Here is a 24,879-nt window from a genome sequence, read left to right on the forward strand (position 1 = left end):
ACTAAAATCAAAATAGGGGTTGTCTGGATTAGTGCTGGGTGCTACACTTACATAAGTGAGCACCATATGCTAAGCTAGCGTCTCACAATCTTGAACTTCTCCTTTATGAGGAAGTAGTTGAGGGCTCTGAGGTCGAGGATAGGACGAAGGTCTACGTCCTTCTTTGGAACCAGAAAATAGCATTAGTGATGACCCCAGCCCATTTCTGGCCTGGGAACCCACTCTATAGCTACCTTGGCCAAGAGAGTTTTGACTTCCTTGTGGAGTAGGGCAATGTGATCCTCAGTCAGCCGATCGTACACTGGAGGCATGGGTGGAGGGGCAGTTTCAAAGAGGAGGGAGTAGCCCCTTTGGATTATTTGCAACACCCACCTGTCCAAGGTGATGTCCCGCCAGTGGTTGAGATGATGGCGTATTCTGCCACCAACTGGCCGTGAATTATCCTGGGGGATCGGACTAGTAGGGTTTTGCAGTGAAGGAGGAGATCATGGCTTGGCTCGACTTCTGGCCCCTTGACCCTCCAGGTTGCCGAACTTGCGGGGCTCTCTGGCCAGAATAGGGTTGGCGTGGTTGGTAGCCCCTTTCATAGATATGAAAAGAGTGAAAAGCAGACACAGGCTGGGATGTTGTGGTGAGGCACAAGGACTTGGCTGTAGCCCGCGAGTCCTTGAAACGCTCAAGTGCGGCATCTGCTTTGGCCTGAAGAGACAGGAGCCACCAAAGGGCATGTCCATAAGATTAACCTGGACATCCCAAGACAAGCATTGGCATATCCAATAGGTCGCGCCTTAGGGACCTCCTAAGTGTTTAGCCCTTCAGCAGTTAATGTTGTTGCACCAAGGATATTGTGCTGCATAACTAAATACTTATAATGTCCCAAAAGCGAGACCTATTGGCTATGCCAATGCTTTTTTAGGTCTCGCCTGGCGAACACAGCGCGAAGCGCTGTGGCCAGCGAGATCTATTGTTGCTGACTTGCCTCGGAAGTGGGACAGGAGATGGGCACGCGCAAGGCTTTTGGAGGATTTGAGCCGGTGTACGCGCACGTGAACATGCACGTGCACACACGCAATGTTCACATCTCCTGTCCCGCTTCCGACGACATGCCAGCCCCGTTGGAGGCTCCGTGTGGGCTATTGTTGGCGTAAAGTGTAATTCTGAGCAACAATAGCCCACACGGAGCACCCCCCAGCCCTTCTTTACTCACCGGGCTGCTCTTCTGCAGGGGGGCTCCTCCTCGCGGCTGCAGCACTTCTCTTGCAGGGCTTCCCTTCACTACTTGGAGCCCCGCGCTGTCGTGGTCATCCTCGGCCGCTGCACTCTTCACCCGGGCCCCCGCCTGGGACCCGGGGCTTCTCTCCACTCCGGCCGCCACCGCGGGGCTCTCTCTCCAGCATGGGAGCCCCGCGTTAGCACGGCACGCCGGTTTCTGTTTTTGCTGGAGCAGGCCCCGCCCACGTCCCGGGCAAGGGCGCCTGACTTCCGGCTTGAAGACTAGTTTTTTAATTGTATCTGTCTCCCCCCCCTTTTTTTTTTTTTTTTTTTTTTTTAATTTGTCTCTCCCCCGATCGTTGTTTATTTTTTAATAGTTAACTAATGAAGCCCATGCCGAGGCTCGAACCCTGTTCTTTAGCTCCTAAATCAGCAGCGTGTACAGCCTGCCATCCATTTGGGTCAGGTTACAAATGCTTTCACTTTCGGGGCTTCACTGCGGCGTTTTGTTTGTGTAGCGGGCCATTTAATGGTTCTGTGAGTTTGGTGTTTTTTTATTCGAGTGTGCGAAATTGAATAGTTAACGTGTTCTCTTGGTGCTGTGGAGGGTAATTTGCAAGAAGTGGGATGCGCTGTGATATTCGGAGACCATTTGCCTTTTCTTCGTGACGGTTAAGTTTGGCTTCCTAATGTGTTATATATTGGTATTGTGAGGATTGGTGTGCGTGAGGAGTGTGAGGTGTTGCTGAGAAGCATCGCTTTCTCAACAATGCGACTTTCATGCGGGTGCAGAAACTAGTGCAATCAAAGTTCATTTTGAGAGAACCAGAACAGTTTCTTAGAATTTAACTTGTTGACTGGTTGGTTGAATTTTAATCCTAGCCTCCCGACTGGACGACATTGTTTGTGATCGTGGGCAAATGACTTGCTCTGTGACTAAGTTCCAATATATGATGACGATGGAGTTCTTACAATGGGGCTAAAGGAACGCTGGGATTAATCTCTCTTTGAATGAGTAGATTTAAAGTTCGAGTGTATACTTTTACGTATTTGTTTACCTTGAAACTTTCTTAGGAAACAAGCCTGCAAAACTGTCATTGGCGGTTTCCTTGTCGGAGTCGTCGTCCTCATTGAAGCAATCACTGCACATGCTCTGCGTGACAAGATGTGCTGGGGAGCATTAGTTTTTATTGTGTAGTCTTTCCTCTATTGATTTACTCATTTTGTCTGCACCCCTCCAGGGGACGACGCGCTCAATGAGGAAACGTAATGACTGGCTGAAACTAAGCAAGGTGTGCCAGAGTTACATCTATCCGTTTAAATAAGACTCACATCTGCCATAACCAATCTGTGGGATGAACAAAAGCCTGGGAAAAGCAATATTTAGCATGCGCGCTCACAATTGGTAATCGCTGGTTTATTCACATGCAAAGGATGTGATTGCTCCACAGACAGGTGTGAAAGAAAATTAGCGCTTGGCACAATAAAACTACACGAATGTAGCGACAATTTCAGATGTTTCCCACCCATCTCTCCCCCGCCTCTTACTTTTCTCACTGATTCCGCCCTTCTACATCCACCCCTTACCGTTCCCTCTCTCTTCTCTGTGTAAGGTTTTATGATTGTTCTTCCGCTCTTACATCTACATGTCCCATTCATGTACTGCCATTCACCTCTCATTTCTTTCTCCAGCTTCCTAACTTATTTTTGCTGGTCTGTCCCTTTTACATCCATCTGTCCTCTTTGACCCCCGCGCCTCTTACATTGTCCCGCTGTTTCTGCCGCTCTTATATCCACATCACAAAAGTCTGATGCCGCAGGGACGCACATATATACCGCAGCAACTCAAATGGACTTGGGAACCTGCATATCCAAGCAATACCTGGTCCCCGTCAGAATTTTTAATGAGCAACACCATTATGCTTACTGATCTGTGAAAGTTAAGTGCATTAACGCATTTAATAACATGAAGCCTACATGAGTCTTCTAAACCTGAACAACAAATACATAACCTACATGGACCACCATGATGCGTCCATAGATTGTTTTTGCATTGCAATAATAAATATATAAAGTATGACAACACAACGTGACACCAAAATATATAGCAGTAGCTTTGGGAGCAGCTTCACCCTGACTATGCTTTTTACAAGTATCCCCGGCCTCCAGCATGTAACTCTACCTTTCTCTAACTCTCTTTTCAATCTCTATCTCATTCTCTTTCTCTCTCTCTCTCTCTTCACTCTACCTCACACTTGTATACGCAGATAACTAACTATCTCTATGTAGCAACTCGCTCTCCCTTTCTATCATTTTCGCACTTGCTCTCACATAAGTAAAATACATTTCCATTACAACGCCAATAACTCTAAAAAAATGCGAGACCTATTGCATTGCAAATGCTTGTTTTTTAAGGCACGGGAGATTAAGTGAATTGCCCAGAGCCACTGGCTGTTTTGTCTATCGAAGACTCAAACCTCGTTCCTCCAGTTCCAAAGTCGACAGCTCTGCCAATAGTGCCACATCACCAGCTGTGATCAGTGCTTCACAGGTGCACAGTGTCTGCACTAACAGGCAAGGAGTTCAAAGTCAGGTTATTGCATTCAAGTCTGGTACACCCTGGACCACCTTACGTCTCTGCCTGTGGCCTACATAACAAGCATTTGCAATGCAATAGGTCTCGCATTTGCGAGAGTTTGAGCTATTGGCATTGTAAATGACAATGTCTTATTTATGTGTTGATTTTTAAAACAGATAAATAAAAGGCATTGTCATTTACAATGCCAATTGCTGAAACTCTCGCAAATGCGAGACCTACTGAATTGCAAATGCTTGTCTTTAATTACTGTCAGGGCTGGACCTGGCCCATTTAAAGTCCTGTGCGTGTTGGCAGTAGAAGAACCGTTGTAACATTTGACATAATGTGCACCCCCTCATCGCTGAGAAAACAGTGAAACGTCAACAGCACGCAAAAATAATCTCTAAATAAAAAGGGAGGCCAAGGAATGGTAACAAAGCACGTGTTTTCAATGCCAACAATAAACAATAGTCCAGCTTCTGCCATCACAGGAGCCCCCATACTTCGGGGATAAACTGCTTAATGCATTCCCCCCCCTTGTTCATCGGCACTGCTCTACTGATACTGCTCGCCATTGGTTTAGGCCTAGCTCAAGCCAGGCACTAAGGTCAGCCAACAACCCTGGTGCTGCTCCTGTAATATCATTCCCTACGCTCGTAATCTGCAATGCAGGAACAGCGCGTTGTCTCAGAAGACAATCATGACAGAGCGATTTGAAATGTCCATAAAATAGTTGGCATTGGTGCCCATCTTAAACCGACACATCACTGTTGTTTAAAGGCGAACATAAATTTTACAGGACGTGCATCCTATTAATTGATCAATATTATTAATTACAGTTTAGTTTCCGGGCTAATACCTCCAAGCTATCGCTGGGCATGTGTTTTTTTAAGTGACGATGTACAAAATCTTCATACAGTGAAAGTGAAAAGCAAGCACACAGGGCCAAAGGGGCTGTGTATTTTCTGCCACCCCTCAAAACGTTCATTAGCCAATACCATGCGTAATTACATTTCCTAGTCCAACCAATAACCCAGCATTCCTCTGCTGCCATTACTCATCTACAGCTCACTGCACCGTCATATCAAATTTGCACCGGAAGCCCCCCTGACCTTAGCGCGTGCCCCTCAGTGTGTGCTTCTCAATGTGGAAAGCGGTTTATCTGTCTGGCCATCAGACAAATCTTTCAATAGTATAACTGTCCACCAGGAGCAGGCAGGGAGAGTGTGACGAGCTTCATATGCGCATGCGCCGAAAACATTCCTAACATATTTATTCAGATTTAGTAAATACTACACCCAAAGCCAGTGCCTGTACATTCCAAGAACTCATACTAACACGGACATTGGCAAAGCCCAAATGGATATGCTGCACGATATGTGTGGATACAAATACGATTAATACAGACGAAATAACTAGAGGCACATATAGAAACAAGATAACCCACACAAAGGCACACACGCAATCCCGTAACTCTTACAGGCACTCATCCAAATACATATACGCCACGCACAATGCGCTTGAAATCAAAACCCAGGGAGAGAAGCTGTGCGACCACAGAGCCTTCCCAAGCTGCCTCAAGAACAAGCTTTCAATGTTACTATAATATAGGTTAAGTTGCCAGCGAAAATGTTTCGTAAGACTCCGATCCAGCCTGCACCAGCGCTCTTCACTCAATTGCCTTTGCAGTCTCATGCTCAAAATTGCCTCTTTTAAAACCTTGTTTTAATAGAATTCAACTGGAGCTTCATTCTCTTGACGCCCACCTAAAAAATCAAGCCGGAAGTCAGGCGCCCTTGCCCGGGACGTGGGCGGGGCCTGCTCCGGCAGGAAGAGAAGCCGGCGTGCCGTGCTAACGCGGGGCTCCCATGCTGGAGGGAGAGCCCCGCGGTGGCGGCCGGAGTGGAGAGAAGCCCCGGGTCCCAGGAGGGGGCCCGGGTGAAGAGTGCAGCGGCCGAGGCTGCCCACGACAGCGCGGGGCTCCAAGTAGTGAAGGGAAGCCCTGCAAGAGAAGTGCTGCAGCCGCGAGGAGGAGCCCCCCCCCCCCCACAGAAGAGCAGCCCGGTAAGTAAAGAAGTGCTGGGGGGGCTCCGTGTGGGCTATTGTTGCTCAGAATTACACTTTACGCCAACAATAGCCCACACGGAGCCTCCAACAGGGCTGGCATGTCGTCGGAAGCGGGACAGGAGATGTGCACATTGCGTGTGTTCACGTGCGCGTACACCGGCTCAAATCCTCCAAAAGCCTTGCGCGTGCCCATCTCCTGTCCCACTTCCGAGGCAAGTCAGCAACAATAGATCCCGCTGGCGACAGCGCTTCGCGCTGCGTTCGCCAGGCGAGACCTAAAAAGCCTCACGTGTGACTCCGTGTGCGCTAGAGCAACTCACATCTTCCCTGTTGCACACTAAAAAACTTCAGGTGTTAGAACTCACCAAACTACAATTTACAACAAAAAACAGGTTATTAATTACATAGGCGAAACGGAATTCATTTACCAGTGCTTGTTGTAGGTGTTGCCTAGGCAATCTATACCCATCACACATTACAATCTTTATCTCAGATGCACTGCATAATTAAATAAATATTTTACTTTGATTTTTCACTTTCAAGTTTACTCATGACGCGAAACGGAAACCAAATCAATTGTCTTTGAAAATACTCCTTGGCTTACTTTTTGAAAACACGCCACTAGTCAAATCTGGATTAACCACTAGGTGGCAGGAGTGTGTAAAGCAAATTAATTTATACACCATTAATGCTGTAAAAGGAACAGTTTAATCGCTTTTCTCTAAATAGCACACACATAATACTGTCCGCGTGCAGGGTGCAAATATCATCAGTGTGAATCCCAGAACTGCTTAATTTTATAGCAATAATTTATAAAACGGCCAGAAACAAACCCATGCGTGATGAGACCCCCCTATTGTACTCTATTCTTCGGATGCTCAAAGTAACGTCACAGTTTGCATATTTGGTTGTGCACGGACAGGTAGGGAAACAACGTAAAGAAAGTAAAGGCACACCCTAAGCACCAAAGCAGTATGCCCCATTTTATAAAAAATATACAGCACAAATTGCTAATTTAACCCAATTTGAGTTTGAAGCATATCCCTTAATACAGATAGAAACATCTTCAGGAGAAAGACCTAAATAAAATCGGGGCTGTGTGAAATTCGTCTATGCCAGCGTAATCTTGCTTTACACTTGTTCCTTAAAATTCCCGAAGTCACGCTATTACGCCAGTTTTAGCATGGGAACAACAAGAAAAACAAGCATTGGCATAGCGCATAGGTTTTGCCTTTGGGACCTTATAAGTGTTTAGTTATCCAGCACAATATCCTTGGTGCAACATCAAGTGTTGCATGGCTAAACACTTATGCCAATGCTTGTTTTGAGTGAGTGGCTCATGCAGGTATGCCACTGTGAGATAGAGATGCTGCGAGTGCTTTTACAGGAGCCCCTGTGACATTGCGCCTCTTCAAAATGTATCTTGGGTCTGGTGTAATACTTCTAGCCCCTATTCCCGTCTTCTCACACCCAATGCATCCTTAAATGTCCCACGTACAGCCGGGGTTGACCCTCCCATTACCCCTGCCCTCCAGTGACACTTTACCTGTCACGGATGGTGGTGGTCGTAGTGGTGGGTGGTGGTGGTGGTGGACGACGAGGACGTGGTGGTGGTGGACGTGGTGGTGGTGGACGTGGTGGTGGTGGACGTGGTGGACGTGGTGGTGGTGGACGTGGTGGTGGTGGACGTGGTGGTGGTGGACGTGGTGGTGGTGGAGGAAATTAACATGCAAACATAATGCAATGAATGTGATGGGACACTTTGGAGAGAGAGCCGTGCCCGAGGGAAAACTTATGTGATATTTTAGAGCTCAGTAGTGTCTGCCCTCTTTTGAGGCCATTGTTAATTGTCGTTACAAAGAAAATTGTACGACGAATTGCTGTCTGTGTGACCTGCGACAAGAAAGAGAGCGAGAGACAGAGTGAGCTAAAGAGAGAGTGAGTGAGTGAGGGGGGGAATGAAACAAAAAATGCGTCCCACGCTGTGTTTAATGACTGAATGACTAATGCTGAAACTCAAAGCAGCAGCTGTTTTCAAGCACACTTGTGCTTGTGGTGGCATCCGCCTTGCGGGAGCGAGCAGCGGCCAATTAACACGTGCGCCGCTGCTCGCTCCCGCAAGGTGGATGCCACCACAAGCACAAGTGTGCTTGAAAAGGGGCAGACTGATGGCTAAAGGCCCTCCTAGAGCAACGCATGCGCACTGCCTAGGCGAGACCCAACAAGCAATATAAACCAGTTCATGGATACTACTGGAAATTCCACAAGGAACCTGTGATTGAATACACACGGATTTAATCCTGTCGCCTCCCATGTAGACCAGTGGAAGCAGCGAGAGAGGCAAATGTAAACAAGCGCAGCCACGCTAATTAGAAACAGATGGCCTTTCCGCGCCGCTGCTTGCTCCAGCAAAGTGGATGCCAGCACAAGCACGAGTGCTTGAAAAGAGATGACAGATTACTAAAGGTCATCTCCATAAAACCAGATGTCCTCAGCCAGGTTTGGCGACGGACTGCCACTGTCGTGGAAATCTCTCTGCCCAACGAGCCTGTCGTGTCCAAGCCACATCGGATGGCGAACGTCGCTGCATCTCTCCTGTTTGAAAAAGCTTGGGAGATTAGAATCCGGTCTGCCTCCGAAACTCTGAGCAGCACCTACGCAACAGTGTTCCATATCGGATGGGAAGAATGACCCAAAAGGGCATGCAGTGTTCACAGACCACAATGCTAGACTGGCAGAAGAGAATATTTTCTTTTAAAAACATTGCAGTCTCTTGGACTCACTGTCCGGGTGCGCGGAAGGCAACACGCCAAGAGAAGAGAAAGCTTAAACCACCAAGATTTGTGGGGTAGGCAGTGATGAAAGCTGGGTGGCCCGGTAAAGGGCGATTGCGGCAGGCAATCGTTCTGTTCACAGGAGCTCCTGTGCTGGGCTTGAATAGGGTGCCCAGAACAAAGTTAATCGGGGCCTCATTGAAAGGCAGAAAGGGTTCTGAGGTGGAGACCCCAGGTTGCCGGACCTCTTTCAAGAGGTTATTTTTGACTGCCACTTTAGGGAGCTGCAGGACCAAGACCACCGCAGCCCTACGCACCCCCATAGTGAATGATGCCCCACCTTCCTAGCCATGTCAGGGGGAGACAGCATGCCAGAATCTGGGGAAGTGTCCAAACCACTGGCATCACCCAGCTCCTCAGATCAGTCCATGTCCTGAGGATGCAGGATTTCTAAGGGGTCCTGCTCCTCCTCCTCCTCCCAAACCTACTCATCCATTCCTAACCCTCCAGAAAAGGGCAGGTTAAATGGCATGGAGCTGTGCGGCTCCGTCAGCGCTGGTATCTGCGTCGGTGGACGACCGGCCAGCTCCATGTTGTCGAGAATAAGGATTAGGGAGGGCTGGCGACGCAGAGAACCTCAGCGGCAGATGCAGTGCTGGGAAGGATCGCTGTGCAGCACGACTGGTGCTGGTCCAGACCAAGGTACGGGTCCATAAGGAGGCCGTGTCGCCTGGACCGGAGCCAAAGGCAGGAACCCACGGGGACTTCTTCATCCAAGCATGAGGGGCTCGAGGGAATGCCGGCAAGGTCAGCCGCCCAAATATGGTGCACATGGCATCATAGAACTCTAAAGTTGGGAAGGTCACTCCTGGCCCCGGAAAGGGAGGGAAACGCAGAACCGACCTGGGCACCCACTCTGTGGAGCGGGGCCTCAAACGCCAAGGTTCCTTCGTCTTGTCACGCAATAGACATGGCAAGCCAAAGCACACTTCGACTGTGTGCTTTTTGTGATGCCTCTTACCTGACGACTTGGAAGAAGTGGACTTCAATCCTCCGGAGTGGTGCTCAGGACTTCCTCTCGACAGAAGGGACTGGGATCGAGACCAAGCTCAACAGTGCGACCTCTGAGGTGCTGGTCGCCGTGCCGAGATTAGCTTGATGGACCGCTCCTTCCAAGCTTTCGGTGCCATGGGCCGACAATCAGAGCACGACTGTCGTTATCGCGCTCCAGGCACCAGAGAGACACTAAGTGGGGGTCCGTGACAGACATGGCGCTGTGACAGGCGCCACACAGCTTGAACCCCGATGTGTACTTGCTAGAAATCCCTAGCACAAAAAGTCGAAAAAAAGTCTGTCAAAAAATGACAGGGGGTAAGCTCTCTTCTTAGATTTGCGCTGGCTAGTGTGGAAAGAAAAGAAATTGGCGTCAGTGTGTCGGAGTGGCAGTTATATTGACGAGGGCGGATGTCACAACGAACATGACACCGTCACGCGGAGTAGACGAGTGCCACCTACCGGCACGCAGGGGTACTGCTAAGAAAAATCTTCCAAATCCAGCCTCGCACCTGGAAGTTCAAAGGTAAGGAATCTGCGGCTAGCTGTCTCTATCAGATGCAAGCATTCTTTTATCACCTTTTGTGTGTTTCAGGTTTATCTACAGCCACACATGCTATGAAGATGTTTTTCCTTAAAGCCATCAAGAGCTTCAGTCATCTTGCTACTAGCACAGTTTTCACCATCAATCGGACAAATTGTTCTTAGATTGTGGCCGATAGAGACCTCCCATGTTCTCTTCCAAACCATATAGTAGAAGAAAAATATGTAAATGGAGGCGATGAACTGAAGCAGAGCGGGCTTACATGTGAAAACATCGCGAATCATATTTACTCACTTGTGGTAGATTCTCCCAAAAAAAACTTCAATTCAAGAACCCTTTATGGGCTCAACTACTAGATGGCATAAGTAATGCAGAAAAAGTGATTTAAAACAAGGTTCACCATGCAAATACAGTGCTGCTGTAATAGGTGGGCTGAGAAGACTGATATGTGCTAGGGAAGTGGCAATACAGGTAAGCATGCAACTAGACCAGCTTGAGTATGTACACCGGGTCTATCACTCAAGAACTTTATTATTTACCTGGGTGGGTTTGCAAGAAGGAATAGGGATGTTTCATTCACAGAACTTTAGGATGTACCTAGATACAGCATTCCCTGAAAAATGCACACGATGTGCTACCCGGACTGTTGACATGTGAACTTGTAATAGACCAGAGAGTGCCAGGCATTTTCAGGAGTTCACTTGAGACTACACAGACCCTAGTGCCATAGGGTCCAGAAGAGATATTGCTAAACAAAATGAAAGGAGGAGCATGTAATACCCTAGAACTTACAGTTTGATGACTGGTATGTTTCACTTATGACAACCAAGTAAATGGTCTATAAAGGCAAGGCCATCCCTGAAATTGTACAAACAAATCCTATTTTAAGGTCTAGTTAAAAGGATTAGGGGTCTAGAAGGCTCAAATAATAAGTGGGTGGCTATAGATGAGAATCTGTAAATCAATAAATTCAATCGAAATCATGTATTTAGTATATCTGGAAGATGGTCTAAATATTTACCAACAATAAATGCTTATTCTCTTTAGAGTCATTTTAAGATCCTAATTTGTAAGCCATTTAAGAGGATTTTATTTGAAATTCAAAAGGAACCCTCTCAGGATACCTGCCTCCTAATGCATACCTCCTACTTATCTGTCGTCCTTACCTTGATCCACTGAACATAGGAAGGGAGGCGCATGCGTGCAGACCATCGCAGTGTGTGCAGAATGTCACATTCGCTCATGTCTGGTGTGTTTGTGGCCAACTGCTTAATGTAGCTCTTGGATGGAGGCAAAATGCCCAGAATCCTCCAGAGCACCAGGAAGTAATACTGACGGGAACATGCCTCCTGCATCAATGATAAGAAAACAGAACATCTGTTAATATGTGTGTTGCCATGGCAGTGAAAACAAATAAAACCAACGTTATTTTGAGCAATTATACAAATAAACACACATTTATTACAACAGTGCTAAGGTCAAACTTAAGTACTACAACAGTACAGCAAAACGGATACCATAAAAAAATATTTTGCTGCCTCAGATTCCAAGTGACAATTGCATTACACAGGGAAACAGCTCTGCTTACAGTCACTAGGTGCAAGGGGGGGGACTTTCGGGACAAGTCTGTCAGAATCCAAAGGATGGCTGACAGTGAGGGTCTGTGGAGCAAGAGGGCACAGTTAGTGGTCGTGAACCCGGGCTGTGAGGCTCAGGTGCAGAGTTTTTTTGGTCTGTGGGCCACTTGCGCTGGAGACTCTCATGGTTAGATCTGTAGAGGGGAGGAAAAAAAGACAGCAGGGCCACTTTCAGTGTAAGCCTCGTCAGCCCTGAAGTTCTTCATTGTGCAGCTCGCTTTGATCGTGGTGGTGTCTGTGGGAAGCTGGCTCTATATATACTATACCAAAATGAAGTATAGTGTGCACAGAGTCCAGTGGAACGCCAAAGGTAGGCAGAGGTGAAAGTAGATAGCACCTTACTCTCTATTTGTGGTAGTGTGGGCAAACAGTAAGCTTTCATCAGAGGGTAGTGATAAGCATTTGTTGAACACACTCAGACAAGAAATGAAGTCACACACTCAAAGACTGATCTCAGACCAATTTATTTGTATAAAAATAGTATTTAGTTATATTTATTTTCTAGAATCAAGCAAGCCTGGTACAGATAAGTGTAAATGGTACTTTTCAAGGAAGGTTGAACAATACAAGCAAGCTGAATGAAAATTTCTTTGTTACAGGTTTGTAAATACTTCTGAATACAGTGGAAATTACTGTTCGATTACTTTTCAGATTACTTTATGGATTACTTTTTCTACTCAGTGTGATATGCCTAGATATCACACTGGGACATCTCTTAGAGAAAAGCAGTGTTCAGATATTTGCAGTTTTTCAAGTTCTTAGACAAAACCAACTCCACACAACAATTTAAGAAAAATTGTCAATGCAATCCTACAGAAGAAAATGGAGTTATCGGTTTACAGGCAAGTAGTTATTTCTGGGAACTGGTATTCTGGGGTTAGAACCAGGATTCCTCCAGGGTCAAGGATGCACTCTGAAACACCCTAGGCACTAGGGCGGCCGGGTGCTGAGGTCCAATGTTATCCAAAGGGGGATAGGGGACCTCTGGTTGGTGGCTGCTCACGAGCATGCCACAGGGTTGTGGGAGCAAAGCTCCTGGTGTTAGGCTCAGGGCAAAGGGGGATCCGGGTTAGCACCCAAAGAACACCCGAAGCAGCGCAGGGGCGGCTGGGTGCAGGGTGCTGTTTTGACATCGGGTGCCCTGTTTTCAACTGGGATTCTCCAGTTGCAACAAAGACTGCAGGCTCGGGGACAAAGATCTTCTGGAGGTGACCACTGGTTGGAGAGGTAAGTTGGGATGCCTAGGGATGTTGGGACACCGTTGGCTGGGCCACCCAAGTCCGTGGGACGTCAAGTGCAGGGGTGTCTTCAGGCATCGGGTTTTCTTACTAGATCCGGTTGCAGAAAGGAGCTGCAGGCGTTGACAGGCGATTCAAGGCAGGTCAGAGATCACCAGATATCAGATCAGGATTGCCGGAGAGATCTACCCGTTCGTGTTGGGCAGCTTGAACTCGGCCCGTGCGTGTCAGGTGCAGAGTGGTGCAGACTTGTGGATTTGGCTGGAGACCAAGTCTGTGGGTAAGCAAATCGAGTGCTCACAGGAAACAGTCTTCTTTTTGGAAGGCAGGGCAGGTCCTTCAGGGCTGCTGGCTGCAGGACCAAGGCTCCTCCTTTGTCCGCTGGTTTTAGAGTCGATTCTTTGTTGTTGGCTATTGATCGAATGATGCGCTTATACTCAGTTAGATTAGAAGTAGTATGTTTTTTATAGTTTAACTTGGCACAGTCATGTTTCACTGTGTTTTCAAAAGTGTCCAGAATCTTATGTGAGACAGGAGCACAATAATTACTCTTAGGCTTAAATTTAGTTGAAATATCTTCTTGGATGTCTCTGTATTCTTGCATAATGTTCGTGAAATAATGCCATAAACGTAACTTGCGCATGGATTTGTAAACGGCTATATCTGTATCTAATTTCGTGGTTGTGGTCGTGGGCACAAATGTCATACCTTTGTTGAGCTTAGTTATTTGTGGTCTTGTCAGTGTCGTGGATGAAATGTTGATAATTAAACTACACTCTTGCCACTGCACAAAGATTTGCCCGCCTTGCCCTCTCCTGGTCTTGAGCCTCTTTCCCCTGTTGCTGTAGGTGTAAGCATAAAACAGTATTAATGTTGTTAGAGCTCAGGCTAGTGCTTTTGTTTACAGGCTAGATAACATTGTACATCTCTGTTTGAACTTTTGTGTGAGGTCAACACCGCTTCACAGAATTATTTATATCTCTTTAGGATTCCTAGGTCCGTGATTTTTCCGGAATTTTAACGATACATGGCACACAAATATTTGCCAGGTATGAAGAACACACGTTATTTTTATATCAACCTCGCACTGTTCACAGTTACGATTATTATCACTAACCAGCTTGTAAACACCAACGCTGGAGCCACGTTTACTCCCGTTTACACTACTGGCACATGGGTTACTCTATAAGACGGCGCTAACAGACCAATTCACACCAAGCACCCTTTTATTTTTCCCATTTATTTTCTCCCATCTTTCTTTCCTTTCTATCTTTAGGGACATGGGACTCTCACTACAATTTAATATTTTTCTATTGTAGTATATAGGACTATATTAAATATACTTCAAATTCCTTTGTCCACAGAATATTTTCCCTGAAGAAAGGACCTGAGAGTCCCGAAATGCATTGGGCTTCGTGACAGCCATGTACCGTTCTCAATGGAAATTGTAATACAAAGGAAGAATTGTTTAGGATATAAAAACACACATTGTATATAATATGTTTTTTTTGAAGCAAAAAATCAAGGATCTACTTTGTCAACGCAATTTGTGGTGTTGAAAGATTGTAAAGTAGAACACATTTGTACAGAAATGTAATAGGATTTATAACTGGTCGATTAATAATCATTTCTTTAAAAGAGAAAATGGTTTAGTTTATTTTGTGCTAAATGAAAAAGTATGTTAAATATTTGAACAGTTTGTTCTTGAAGAACAGTGCACACTATAATCAGGGTTTTTACCCTGTTAGTTTTCCGTCAGCTGGAGGGCAGCCACTCAGCCATGATACTGGACTTAGGTCATTTTTCAGGGGGCATCTCTAAGATGCCCTCAGAGTGCATTTTTCATTCAATCCCACACTGGCATCGGTGTGGGTTTAATGTGCTGAGAAGTTTGATACCAAACTTCCCAGTTTTCAGCAAAGCCATCATGGTGCTGTGGAGTTCATAATGACAAACTCCTAACACCATATATTCTTAAAGGCATTACTGCCCTTACGTCTAAGAATTGGTTTAGACACTGTAGGGGTACTGGGCTCCTGCACATGTACCCTCACCACTGGTATAGTGCACCCAGCCAGAGGATGGCTGACCTATGCCAGGGCAGTGGGTTGTAGGCACGGCACACAGGGATGTGTGCCATGTTGACTGTGAGGATAGATAGATAGATAGATAGATAGATAGATAGATAGATAGATAGATAGATAGATAGATAGATAGATAGATAGATAGATAGATAGATAGATAGATAGATAGAGTATGTATGTATATATATATATAAAGGTACAGGGCCTCTAAGGGAGGCACAATAAGTGCTGCAGCCCTTAGAGGTCTTCCCTGGCCACAGTGCCCATGGTATCTATGGTACCATTTACAACGGACTGACGTGGCCAAAGAGTGCCAACTGACTTTTGTTTAAATGCAGTTTTAGGGAAAAAATATAGGCCCTGGGTACCTGTCGGGCAGGATCCCAGAGCGCACACAGTCAAAGTACATCAACAGTTTAGCAAAAAGTGGGGGCAACCATGCAAAGAGAGGGAGTAGCTTGGACGTGCAGCGAAGAACAAGTTACTTACCTTCGGTAACGATGTATCTGTAAGAAACATTAGTTAGTTAGATTCCTCACCTTAGAATATCCCCAGGCGTCAGACTGGATCCGGAAGATTTTTCGTCAGCAATACCCCTTGCGCATCGCTAGGCGTCGTCTGCGGCTCCGCGTCCGTCGTCGGCGTCGTGCGCCGGAATGACGTCGGAGTACTTAGACGCCGCCCTCGCGCGCTGACGTCAGTTCTTGTACATAGCTTTCCGCGCCAGGAACGCAGAGCCATGCATAGACCGACACTGGTGCCAAAAATAAAATCTAGGGGCCTGAAAAGGATAAACTTAACCCTAGATGTCAGTTCGCAGAACGGGGAGGATGGGTGGGTCGGTGAGGAATCTAACTAACTAATGTTTCTTACAGATACATCGTTACCGAAGGTAAGTAACTTGTTCATCTGAAAGAAACACGTTAGTTAGATTCCTCACCTTAGAATAGATACCCAAGCAATACCATCCCCGGTGGTGGGTCTGCGAACCAAGATCACACCAGAAAGTCCTGGAGGACAGAACGGCCAAAGAAGCCATCCCTCCGGACTTGGCTGTCAAGGCAATAATGCCTGGCAAACGTGTGTAGCGAAGCCCACGTTGCCGCCTGACAGATGTCCTGCAAAGGGACACCTCGTCCCAAAGCAGTAGTAGCCGCCGTGGCCCGAGTAGAATGGGCGCGCAGCCCAACAGGAGGGTCCTTTTTTGCCAAAGAGTAACAAATTTTGATGCAAAAAACGACCCACCGAGAGATGGTCCGTTAGTGCACCGCTTTCCCCTTCTTAGCACCCACGTATCCAACGAAAAGTTGGTCGTCCACCCGGAACTGCTTTGTGCGGTCCAAATAAAAGGAGAGCGCACGTTTTGGGTCCAGACGGTGGAGCCTCTCTTCCTCTTTGGAAGGATGCGGAGGCGGAAAGAAGGTGGGCAAGGTGACAGACTGCCCAAGATGAAATGGAGTCACCACTTTCGGAAGAAAGGAGGGACGAGGCCGAAGGACAACCTTGTCCGGATGAACAGACAGAAAAGGAGGCTTGGAAGATAAAGCCTGGAGCTCACTCACCCGTCTAGCTGAGGTGATGGCTACCAGAAAAGCAGTCTTAAGAGTCAGAAGACGAAGAGGACAATTGTGAAGAGGCTCGAAGGGAGCGCAAATCAGGAATGTCAAGACAAGATTCAAGTCCCACTGAGGCATTACAAAAGGGACAGGAGGGAACGTGTGAGTAATGCCTTTTAGAAAGCGTGTAACTACAGGGGACTTGAAAAGAGAAGTCTGATCAGGAAGCCGCAAGAAGGCAGAGATGGCAGCAAGATAACCTTTCAGGGTGCCCAGGGCAGAGCCCTGCCGGGCCAAAGAAAGAAGAAACAGTAGAACCTCAGAAAGAGGGGCGGAAAGGGGATCCACAGCCTTTGCTGTGCACCATGCCACAAATTTGTTCCACCGGCAGGCGTATACCGTCTTTGTGGAGGGACGCCTGGCTGCCAGAATGATATCACAGACTTCAGGAGACAAGTCAAATGGCATCAACTGCCGCCGCTCAATCTCCACGCATGGAGGTGGAGGCTGGACAGGTTCGGGTGGAGGACCGTCCCCTGCTGCTGCGACAGAAGATCCTCCCGAAGGGGCAGACGTATCGGAGGATCGGTCAACATACTGAGTAGCTCGGGATACCAGTACCTTCGTGCCCAATCCGGAGCCACCAAGATGACTTGGGCCCGGTCGTGCCTGATCTTCTTCAGCACTCTGGGCAGAAGTGGTATAGGCGGAAAGGCGTACAACAGACCGCAACTCCACTCGTGACGAAAAGCGTCGCCGAGCGAGTGCTGCCTTGGAAATTCCAACGCGCAGAACTGCTGACATTGCTCATTCTCTTCGGTGGCGAATAGATCTAACCAAGGCTCTCCCCACTGCTGAAAGAGACCTTGCGCCACTTCGGAGTTCAGACGCCATTCGTGATCCATCATGCACCGGCGGCTGAGTTCGTCTGCTCTGGCGTTCAGAGAGCCCGCCAGATGTTGAACCACTAGGGTGACGCCCTGGTGTTCCAGCCACGTCCAGAGGCGCAGAGCCTCCTGACAAAGGGTCCACGACCCCACCCCGCCCTGTTTGTTGCAATACCACATGGCGGTGGTGTTGTCCGTGAACACCTGCACGACACTGCCCCTGACAGAGGGAAGGAAGGCTTTCAGTGCAAGCCGGATCGCTCTCAACTCCAACAGGTTGATGTGGATGCGAGACTCCGTCGGAGACCAGAGGCCTCTGATCTCCGCCTCTCCCATATGGCCACCCCATCCCGTCACTACGACATGCTCCGGTTCGGGAAGGGAGAGGCTTCTGCCCATGACCCAATCGCGGTCCGTGAGCCACCACTGCAACTGCTGTGCAGTGCCCTCCGAGATCAAGACAGGTTGCCGTGATGCTGGGCCCACTGAAACTTCAGGTCCCACTGCAGAGCCCGCATGCGCCGCCTGGCGTGATGCACTAGTAGGATGCAGGAGGCCATCGGCCCCAGAAGCCGCAACACTAGCCTGACCGAAACCCAGGATAGAGGCCGAAAGATGGGAATCAGGGCCTGAATATCCCGGACCCGCTGTTCCGGTGGATAGACCCGGAACTGCGCCGAATCGAGAACTGCTCCGATGAAGAGGAGCGTCTGAGAGGGACTCAAGTGTGACTTCGGCACGTTGATGGAAAATCCCAGCAAATGCAGGAGATCCGCCGTAGTCTGGAGGTGGGAGACTACTGCCTGGGGCGAGCCCGCCTTCAACAACCAGTCGTCGAGATAGGGGAAGACTGGAACCCCTGATCTGCGCAGATGAGCTGCGACCACCGCCATCACTTTCGTGAACACCCGAGGGGCACTGGTGAGGCCGAAGGGGAGCACGGTAAACTGAAAGTGCTCTTGGCCCACCGTGAACCGCAGGTAACGCCGGCAGGACGGGGATGTGGAAATATGCGTCCTGCAAGTCCAACGCTACCATCCAGTCTCCAGGGTCGAGGGCAGCCAGAACCTGAGCCAAAGTTAACATCTTGAACCTCTCCTTCCGGAGGAAGGCATTGACGTTCCGGAGGTCCAAGATAGGGCGTAGGCCCCCTTTGCCCTTCTTGGGAACCAGAATGTAGTGGGAATAACAACCACGACCTACTTCTGGGCTCGGAACGCGCTCGACGGCCCCCTTGGCCAAGAGGGACGAAACTTCCTCGTGGAGAAGATTCAAATGATCCCCCGAGATACGGTGGTGCTGCGGTGGCATGGCTGGAGGGGTCGTCTCGAAGGGGAGAGAGTAGCCCCTTCGGACGATTTGCAGCACCCACCTGTCCGATGTGATGGACCGCCACTGGAGCAGGTGATGGCGAACTCTGCCGCCCACTGGCGTGGAATGGGCCTGAAAGCTCGGACTAGGAAGGCTTCGAGGCGGATGCTGCCGGGGTGGATGTGGGCTGACCGCGTCGTCCTCCAGAACCGCCTCGGCGGAAACCATGTCCGCGACCGCGCGCAGGTTGGTTCTGCGGCTGGTGGCTAGGCGCACGTGAGGAGGCACCCCTTCCTTGGCCACGAAAGGGGCGAAAAGCGGAAGTTTGCGATCGCGGGCCGAGAGGCCCAAGGACTTGGCCGTAGCCCGGGAGTCCTTAAAGCGATTCAGCGCACTGTCCGCTTTCTCGCCAAAAAGGCGAGTGCTATCAAAGGGCATGTCCATGAGAGTGCTCTGAACATCGCCCGAAAATGACGTGGACCGCAGCCAGGCGTGACGTCTAAGCGCCACTGTGGTAGAAATTGCCCTACCCAGCGAGTCCGTAGTGTCAAGCCCACATCGGATAGCGTGCCGTGCTGCATCCCTCCCATCGGCCAGAGCCTGGGTAAGTCGTGTCTGGACCTCCTCCGGACACAGGGGCAGCACGTCCTCCACCGCATCCCACAGAGAGTGGGAATAACGGTCCAAGAGACAGGCGGTGTTCAAAGACCGCAGGCCCAAACTAAGGGAAGAGAACAGCTTCTTGCCAAACTGTTCCAGTCTCTTGGAATCCCGGTCCGGCGGAGCGGTCGGGAAGGAGGATTGGGAGGTAGAGGCCTGGATAACCAGGCTCTCGGGGGAAGGGTGTTGGCACAGAAAAATGGGGTCGCCCGGAGCAGGGCGGTGGCGCCTGGCGACGTTCCTGTCCACAGGAGGAACTGTGGAGGGCTTGGACCAGGTGCCCTGCAGAATGTCAATGAGGGCCTCATTGAATTGCAGCAGAGGCTCAGTGGAGCTTGCTGCAGACTGAAGCACCTCAGTGAGGACGTTAGTCCTCACAGCCACGGCAGGTAGCTCGAGCCCAAAGGCTGCGGCCGCCTTGCGCAGCACCACAGAGAAAGCAGCACCCTCCTCCGAAGCCACAGTCGGAGGAGAGATGAATCCAGTGTCTGGAGAGGTATCCAGACCACTGGCCTCCCCCAGTTCATCTGCCCAGTCCTGGGACAGCTGAGCCTGAATGGCCATAGGATCCTCGGATCCCTCCCAGTTGTCCCCATCATCCGATTCCTGGTATACAGGAGGAAGGTACGGAGCCGGGCGGTAGACATAATGTGTCTCTAGCGGCGCCGAACGCGGCGTCCATCGACGCCGTAGCGGCGTCGGGCCCGGAGCGGGACTGAACTGGGGCTCGACGTCGAGCGGAGTCGGCGTCGGGGGTGGTACCGGTGTCGACGCCGGCGGAGGAAGCGTGACGAGGTTGACCGGCGTCGGCGGGGACTCAGGAACGGGTCCCTCGGGCGCTTGCGGCGTCGAGGCCGGAGCCGTCGACGGCGCCGGAGCCACCGGCAGGCAAGGCAGCCCTGTCGGGTCCGCGGGGCCCGAAGGCGCGCCAGCGGGCGTCGACGGCGGAGAGAGGCTCCTCATGGCCGAGAGGAAGGCACTGACCTCCGCCGGCGTCGCGTTAGTCCCAGGGACCGGCGGGTATGGGGACTTGCGCGGCGCCTGCGGCTCCGCCGGAGCCGCGGGGGTGGAACCACCCTGACCCTCGGCGGAGTCGCGCGACCGGCGAGGGGAGTCCGAAGAGCGGTGTCGCCTCTTGGACTTCTTGGAATGCTTCGACCTACCCGAAGACTTGGATCCCGACGACCGATGGTGACGTCGGCTGCGGCTCCGCGACCGATCCTTGGACCTCCTCCTGGACCGGGATCGAGAGGCGCGCGGAGCCGAGTGGCGAATCTCAAGAAGCTTACGGGACCGCTCCCGTCTAGCCTTCGAGGTCAGGGCCTTGCAGTCCGAACACGACTCCGCGTCGTGGTCGAGGCCCAAGCAGTAAAGGCACCGGCGGTGATGGTCCGTAACCGACATCAGGCGGTTACAGTCAGCACAGGCTTTAAAACCAGGCATCCTACCAGCACCGGAGTCGAACAAGATCAAAAAGGATCGAAAAAGTTAGTCAAAAAGTGACTAAAGGGGTAGCTCTCCCGGATCTGCGCTTACTGGCGCGGAAAAAAGAAGAACTGACGTCAGCGCGCGAGGGCGGCGTCTAGGTACTCCGACGACGTCATTCCGGCGCACGACGCCGACGACTGAGGCGGAGCCGCAGACGACGCCTAGCGACGCGCAAGGGGTATTGCTGACGAAAAATCTTCCGGATCCAGTCTGACGCCTGGGGATATTCTAAGGTGAGGAATCTAACTAACGTGTTTCTTTCAGATATGGCCGCTTGTTACAGAGGCTCTGCCGGCTGAGCAAACAATCCGATATTATCCTGAGCCTACTGGCCTTCAACAACGCCAATAGGAGGATGCACACATCCACAATAAGATCCTGTACCTACCGATCCCCAGCGGAGTGCATATAAGTCGATATTGCAGGTACTGTGGTGAGTGTTGCGTAAGACCTCCGGAGCCAGGAGGCTCCATCTTGCCCTATAATGTGCAGCGGAAACAAGCGCCGCTGACTGTACAACACGCTGCGGAGGAGCTCCCTAGACCCCGGCCTTGCTGCCACAACAAACCTGTGATCCCAAGCTGAGCTGCTCTGTGACAATGCTGCACCCACGACCCTGGAAGAGTAATCGGACTCCTGGGCCTGGCGACTGACTGAGGCCCTACTGTGCCGGGTCGCAACATGTGGGCGCAGGCCCCGGAACTTCGCCAGTGGGCCTCTGCCTCGGCGCTCCGCCTCTTCAGTGCTGCTGGTGGGGGCCTGGTCCCGTCGCCTGCCCCCACTACATCAAGAACCAAGACCTCGTCAGCCCTTCCATGCGGGGGCGGAGGAGGACGCGATTATCTGTCAGAACAGGCACGGTTGTATCTGGCCTGGCTTGCGGACGCGGAGATCCACCTAGAGGGCTGCATTAGATGCCACAAGAGGATCGAGGGACTGATATGACAGTTTTTACCACATTATTAGAAAGTAGTTGCAAACACAGACAGTGAGTGGCCCAGCAGCATAGCGAGGGGGTCCGTTCAGGTCAGCAGCCCTCCACCAATCATTATAAAATACCACCCCTGAGCCTCCCACGCGGCAAAGAGATTTCATCTTTGCTCTCAACTCTGCTGGCCCTCAAGCCTGTGAGACAGATGAAATATAAGCGGACCCCCCAAAGTGCAAACGAACCAAACAACATACCGAAAAGTAGACGGGCCTCAGGCCTGCCGGTGGGGTGACACCACACCCTATCAGATACCACCAAAAGCAGATCTGACAAAGATGCTAAAGCCACGCTGCAGACTACTATAAATCCGATACCTGGAATACAGAGCACCCCATTGACAATCGCACAGCACTGGGAAGCACTTCTTGAATACAATGGGCAAGCACGACACACCAATCAAAAATCTAATTCGAAAGCAAATCTACCTGACAAACAGGTACAGACCAACCACAGGGACAATCCACAGACCCCCTCATGGAAGAACAGAACCAAGATCTCAAATCTATCCTTGCAGATGTTAAATTGAGCCTTAAAACGATTGACACCAAGTTAGACCTGATGGCACACCTTGGATAAAATCAACGAGAGTCAACAAGCACGGAGATCGTATACATCACCTAGACAATCTAGTTTCAGATATTGACACACAGACAACAACCCAAGAGCAATTGCTGAAAATGGACAGAGTCCTAGCCGTCATCAATGTCAAGAATGAAGACCTTGAAGCCTGCTCGAGGTGAAACAATCTTCATATTATAGGTGTGCCAGAATCCACCGCCATCGATAACATGGAGAACTACATAACTAACAAGCTAAAAGATCTTTTCAACGAATCCCTGTCCCCTGTGTTCATAGTTAAAAGGGCGCACAGATCCCTAGCACCAAGACCGGCGCACCGGCCTGACCAATAGTTGCACGACTACTAAATTAAAAGGACAGGGACATGGTGCTGCGCCAAGCGAGAGAAAGAGGAGAAGTGCAATAGGGTGCAATATTGTCTCCTTTAATCTGGACTTTACCATTGCCGTCCAGGCAGCCCGAAAATACTTTCAAGCTATCAAACAGCTCCTGCAACAAGCCAATGTCAATTATGCTCTCCTATATCCTGCGAAGCTGAGGGTGGTTCATGATGGAAAAACCCAGCACTTTACTAATGTTAAATCTGCGCTCAAGCTCGCCAAAAGCATTATTGAGGACTCCTAAAAAACACTCCGGGAGCATCTAGAGGTTCGCAAATGGATGAAAGTGACCAGGAACATTCATCTAAGACCCTTCAAAAAGCATGGGAGCTCTCCTCCGAGACAAGAGCAGATGGACGCACCCCTATGCTTAGAAGATCAGCTCCAATGTAGATAATGTACTTGCTGCATCGAACTTTGATTAACCGGACAGATTTCCTGGGCGGCATCTGTTGCCTCAGTTACCCAGCTCCAACCAGGCTAGGGTGTATGCCGGCTCACCTCTGCCCTCCGGCATGAGCACCTTATGTTGGACAATACAGGTTTTGGATGAGGGGAAAGATAGGGGTGGGCAAGGGATACTCATCCAAGTTTGGGGGTTGGAGTGGGTGGGGGTTGGTATAGGATTTGTTATGGGTTATTGTTTCTTCTATTACAATGCACTCACATCACAGAGCAGGCCCCTGCCCTGGTCTTCCCTGCACTTTCCCCAAGTACTAAATCAGCAAGAGCACTGAACATTGACATCCGCTCCCTAGTTATCAGAACCCTAATCTATCGCTACCCGACAGACACGGACTACGCACCAAACTTGCTTGGATAATCACATTAATATATTACCCCCACACAGCCCAATGACGTTGAATATTAGATGCTTAACATGGAACATTAGGGGGTCAATGACGCAGGAAAAGCCCATCTAGTAGACACCTACCTCACAAGACATCACATAGACATATGCTTCCTGCAAGATCTTCACCTTACCCCTTCAACCGCAACCCGCCTGAAAGCCCGGTGGTGCACAGAAACTCATGCATACTACTACTCTAACTACGTCCGGGGCACAGCGATACTTGTTTGCAAAAACATCCCATGTGCAATTAGATCCAGAGGGTGGCTTTGTTCTCACAGCTGACATACTGCAACATCACCCCATAATATTTGCTTGTATATACGGACCTAACACCAACTGCCCTGAATTCTTTAGTGAAGTATGGTGACTTCACTACTCTGAGAACGGGAACAGTCATATGGGGGGGATGGGGGGGTAGAATTCAGTGTTATACTGGACCCAGATAAGGACAGATCCAGCACCACTCACCACCCATATTCCAAAGCTGCCTCACAACTACATGCATTAATAGAGGATCGTGGTCTGACAGTCGCTTATTGCACAGCACTAGCAGAGAAGGCACATGCACCACATCATTGACCGGGGCCTGGTCACGTATAGATTACTGGCTTCTCACCAAGGACGCACTGGCGTGGACGACAAACAATTAATGCCCTGAACATAATCAGATAACGCCCCGGTGCTGCTAGAACTCGTAATGCCCCAAGTTTCCCCACGCGCCTTCTCTTGCCGATTACCGCCTGGAGCTCTGCGTGACCAGGTATTACGAACTGAGGTGCACACCGCCATTGAAGATTACTTCACAACAAATAAAGGATCAGTAGATTCCCCATCAGTGCTATGGGAGGCCTTTAAGGTCGTCATAAGAGTTGTATGTATTGCAAAACAAGCAGAGGTTCTAAAAGCTATACGCACAAGACTTGTGCGCCTTGAGACAGAGCTGCGAGCTTCGGAACAAGTTTTTTTTTCAATCCAATGACCAGAGCA

The 24,879-nt window shown here is 49.7% G+C and overlaps 1 protein-coding gene across 14 annotated transcripts in view; it reads right to left on the reverse strand.

The window, feature by feature from the left end:
• UBR4 (ubiquitin protein ligase E3 component n-recognin 4) overlaps positions 1-24,879 on the reverse strand; it is a 1,980,383-nt gene that overhangs the window by 1,486,940 nt on the left and 468,564 nt on the right. For all 14 annotated transcript variants that reach the window (XM_085609056.1, XM_085609055.1, XM_085609054.1 and 11 more), the window contains exon 23: positions 11,395-11,577. In XM_085609056.1, coding sequence (XP_085465182.1) covers positions 11,395-11,577 — 183 coding nt within the window. The remainder of the gene's footprint in view (positions 1-11,394; positions 11,578-24,879) is intronic.

Source organism: Triturus cristatus, chromosome 1_2, assembly GCF_964204655.1.
Source record: "Triturus cristatus chromosome 1_2, aTriCri1.1, whole genome shotgun sequence".
Classification (NCBI taxonomy): domain Eukaryota; kingdom Metazoa; phylum Chordata; class Amphibia; order Caudata; family Salamandridae; genus Triturus; species Triturus cristatus.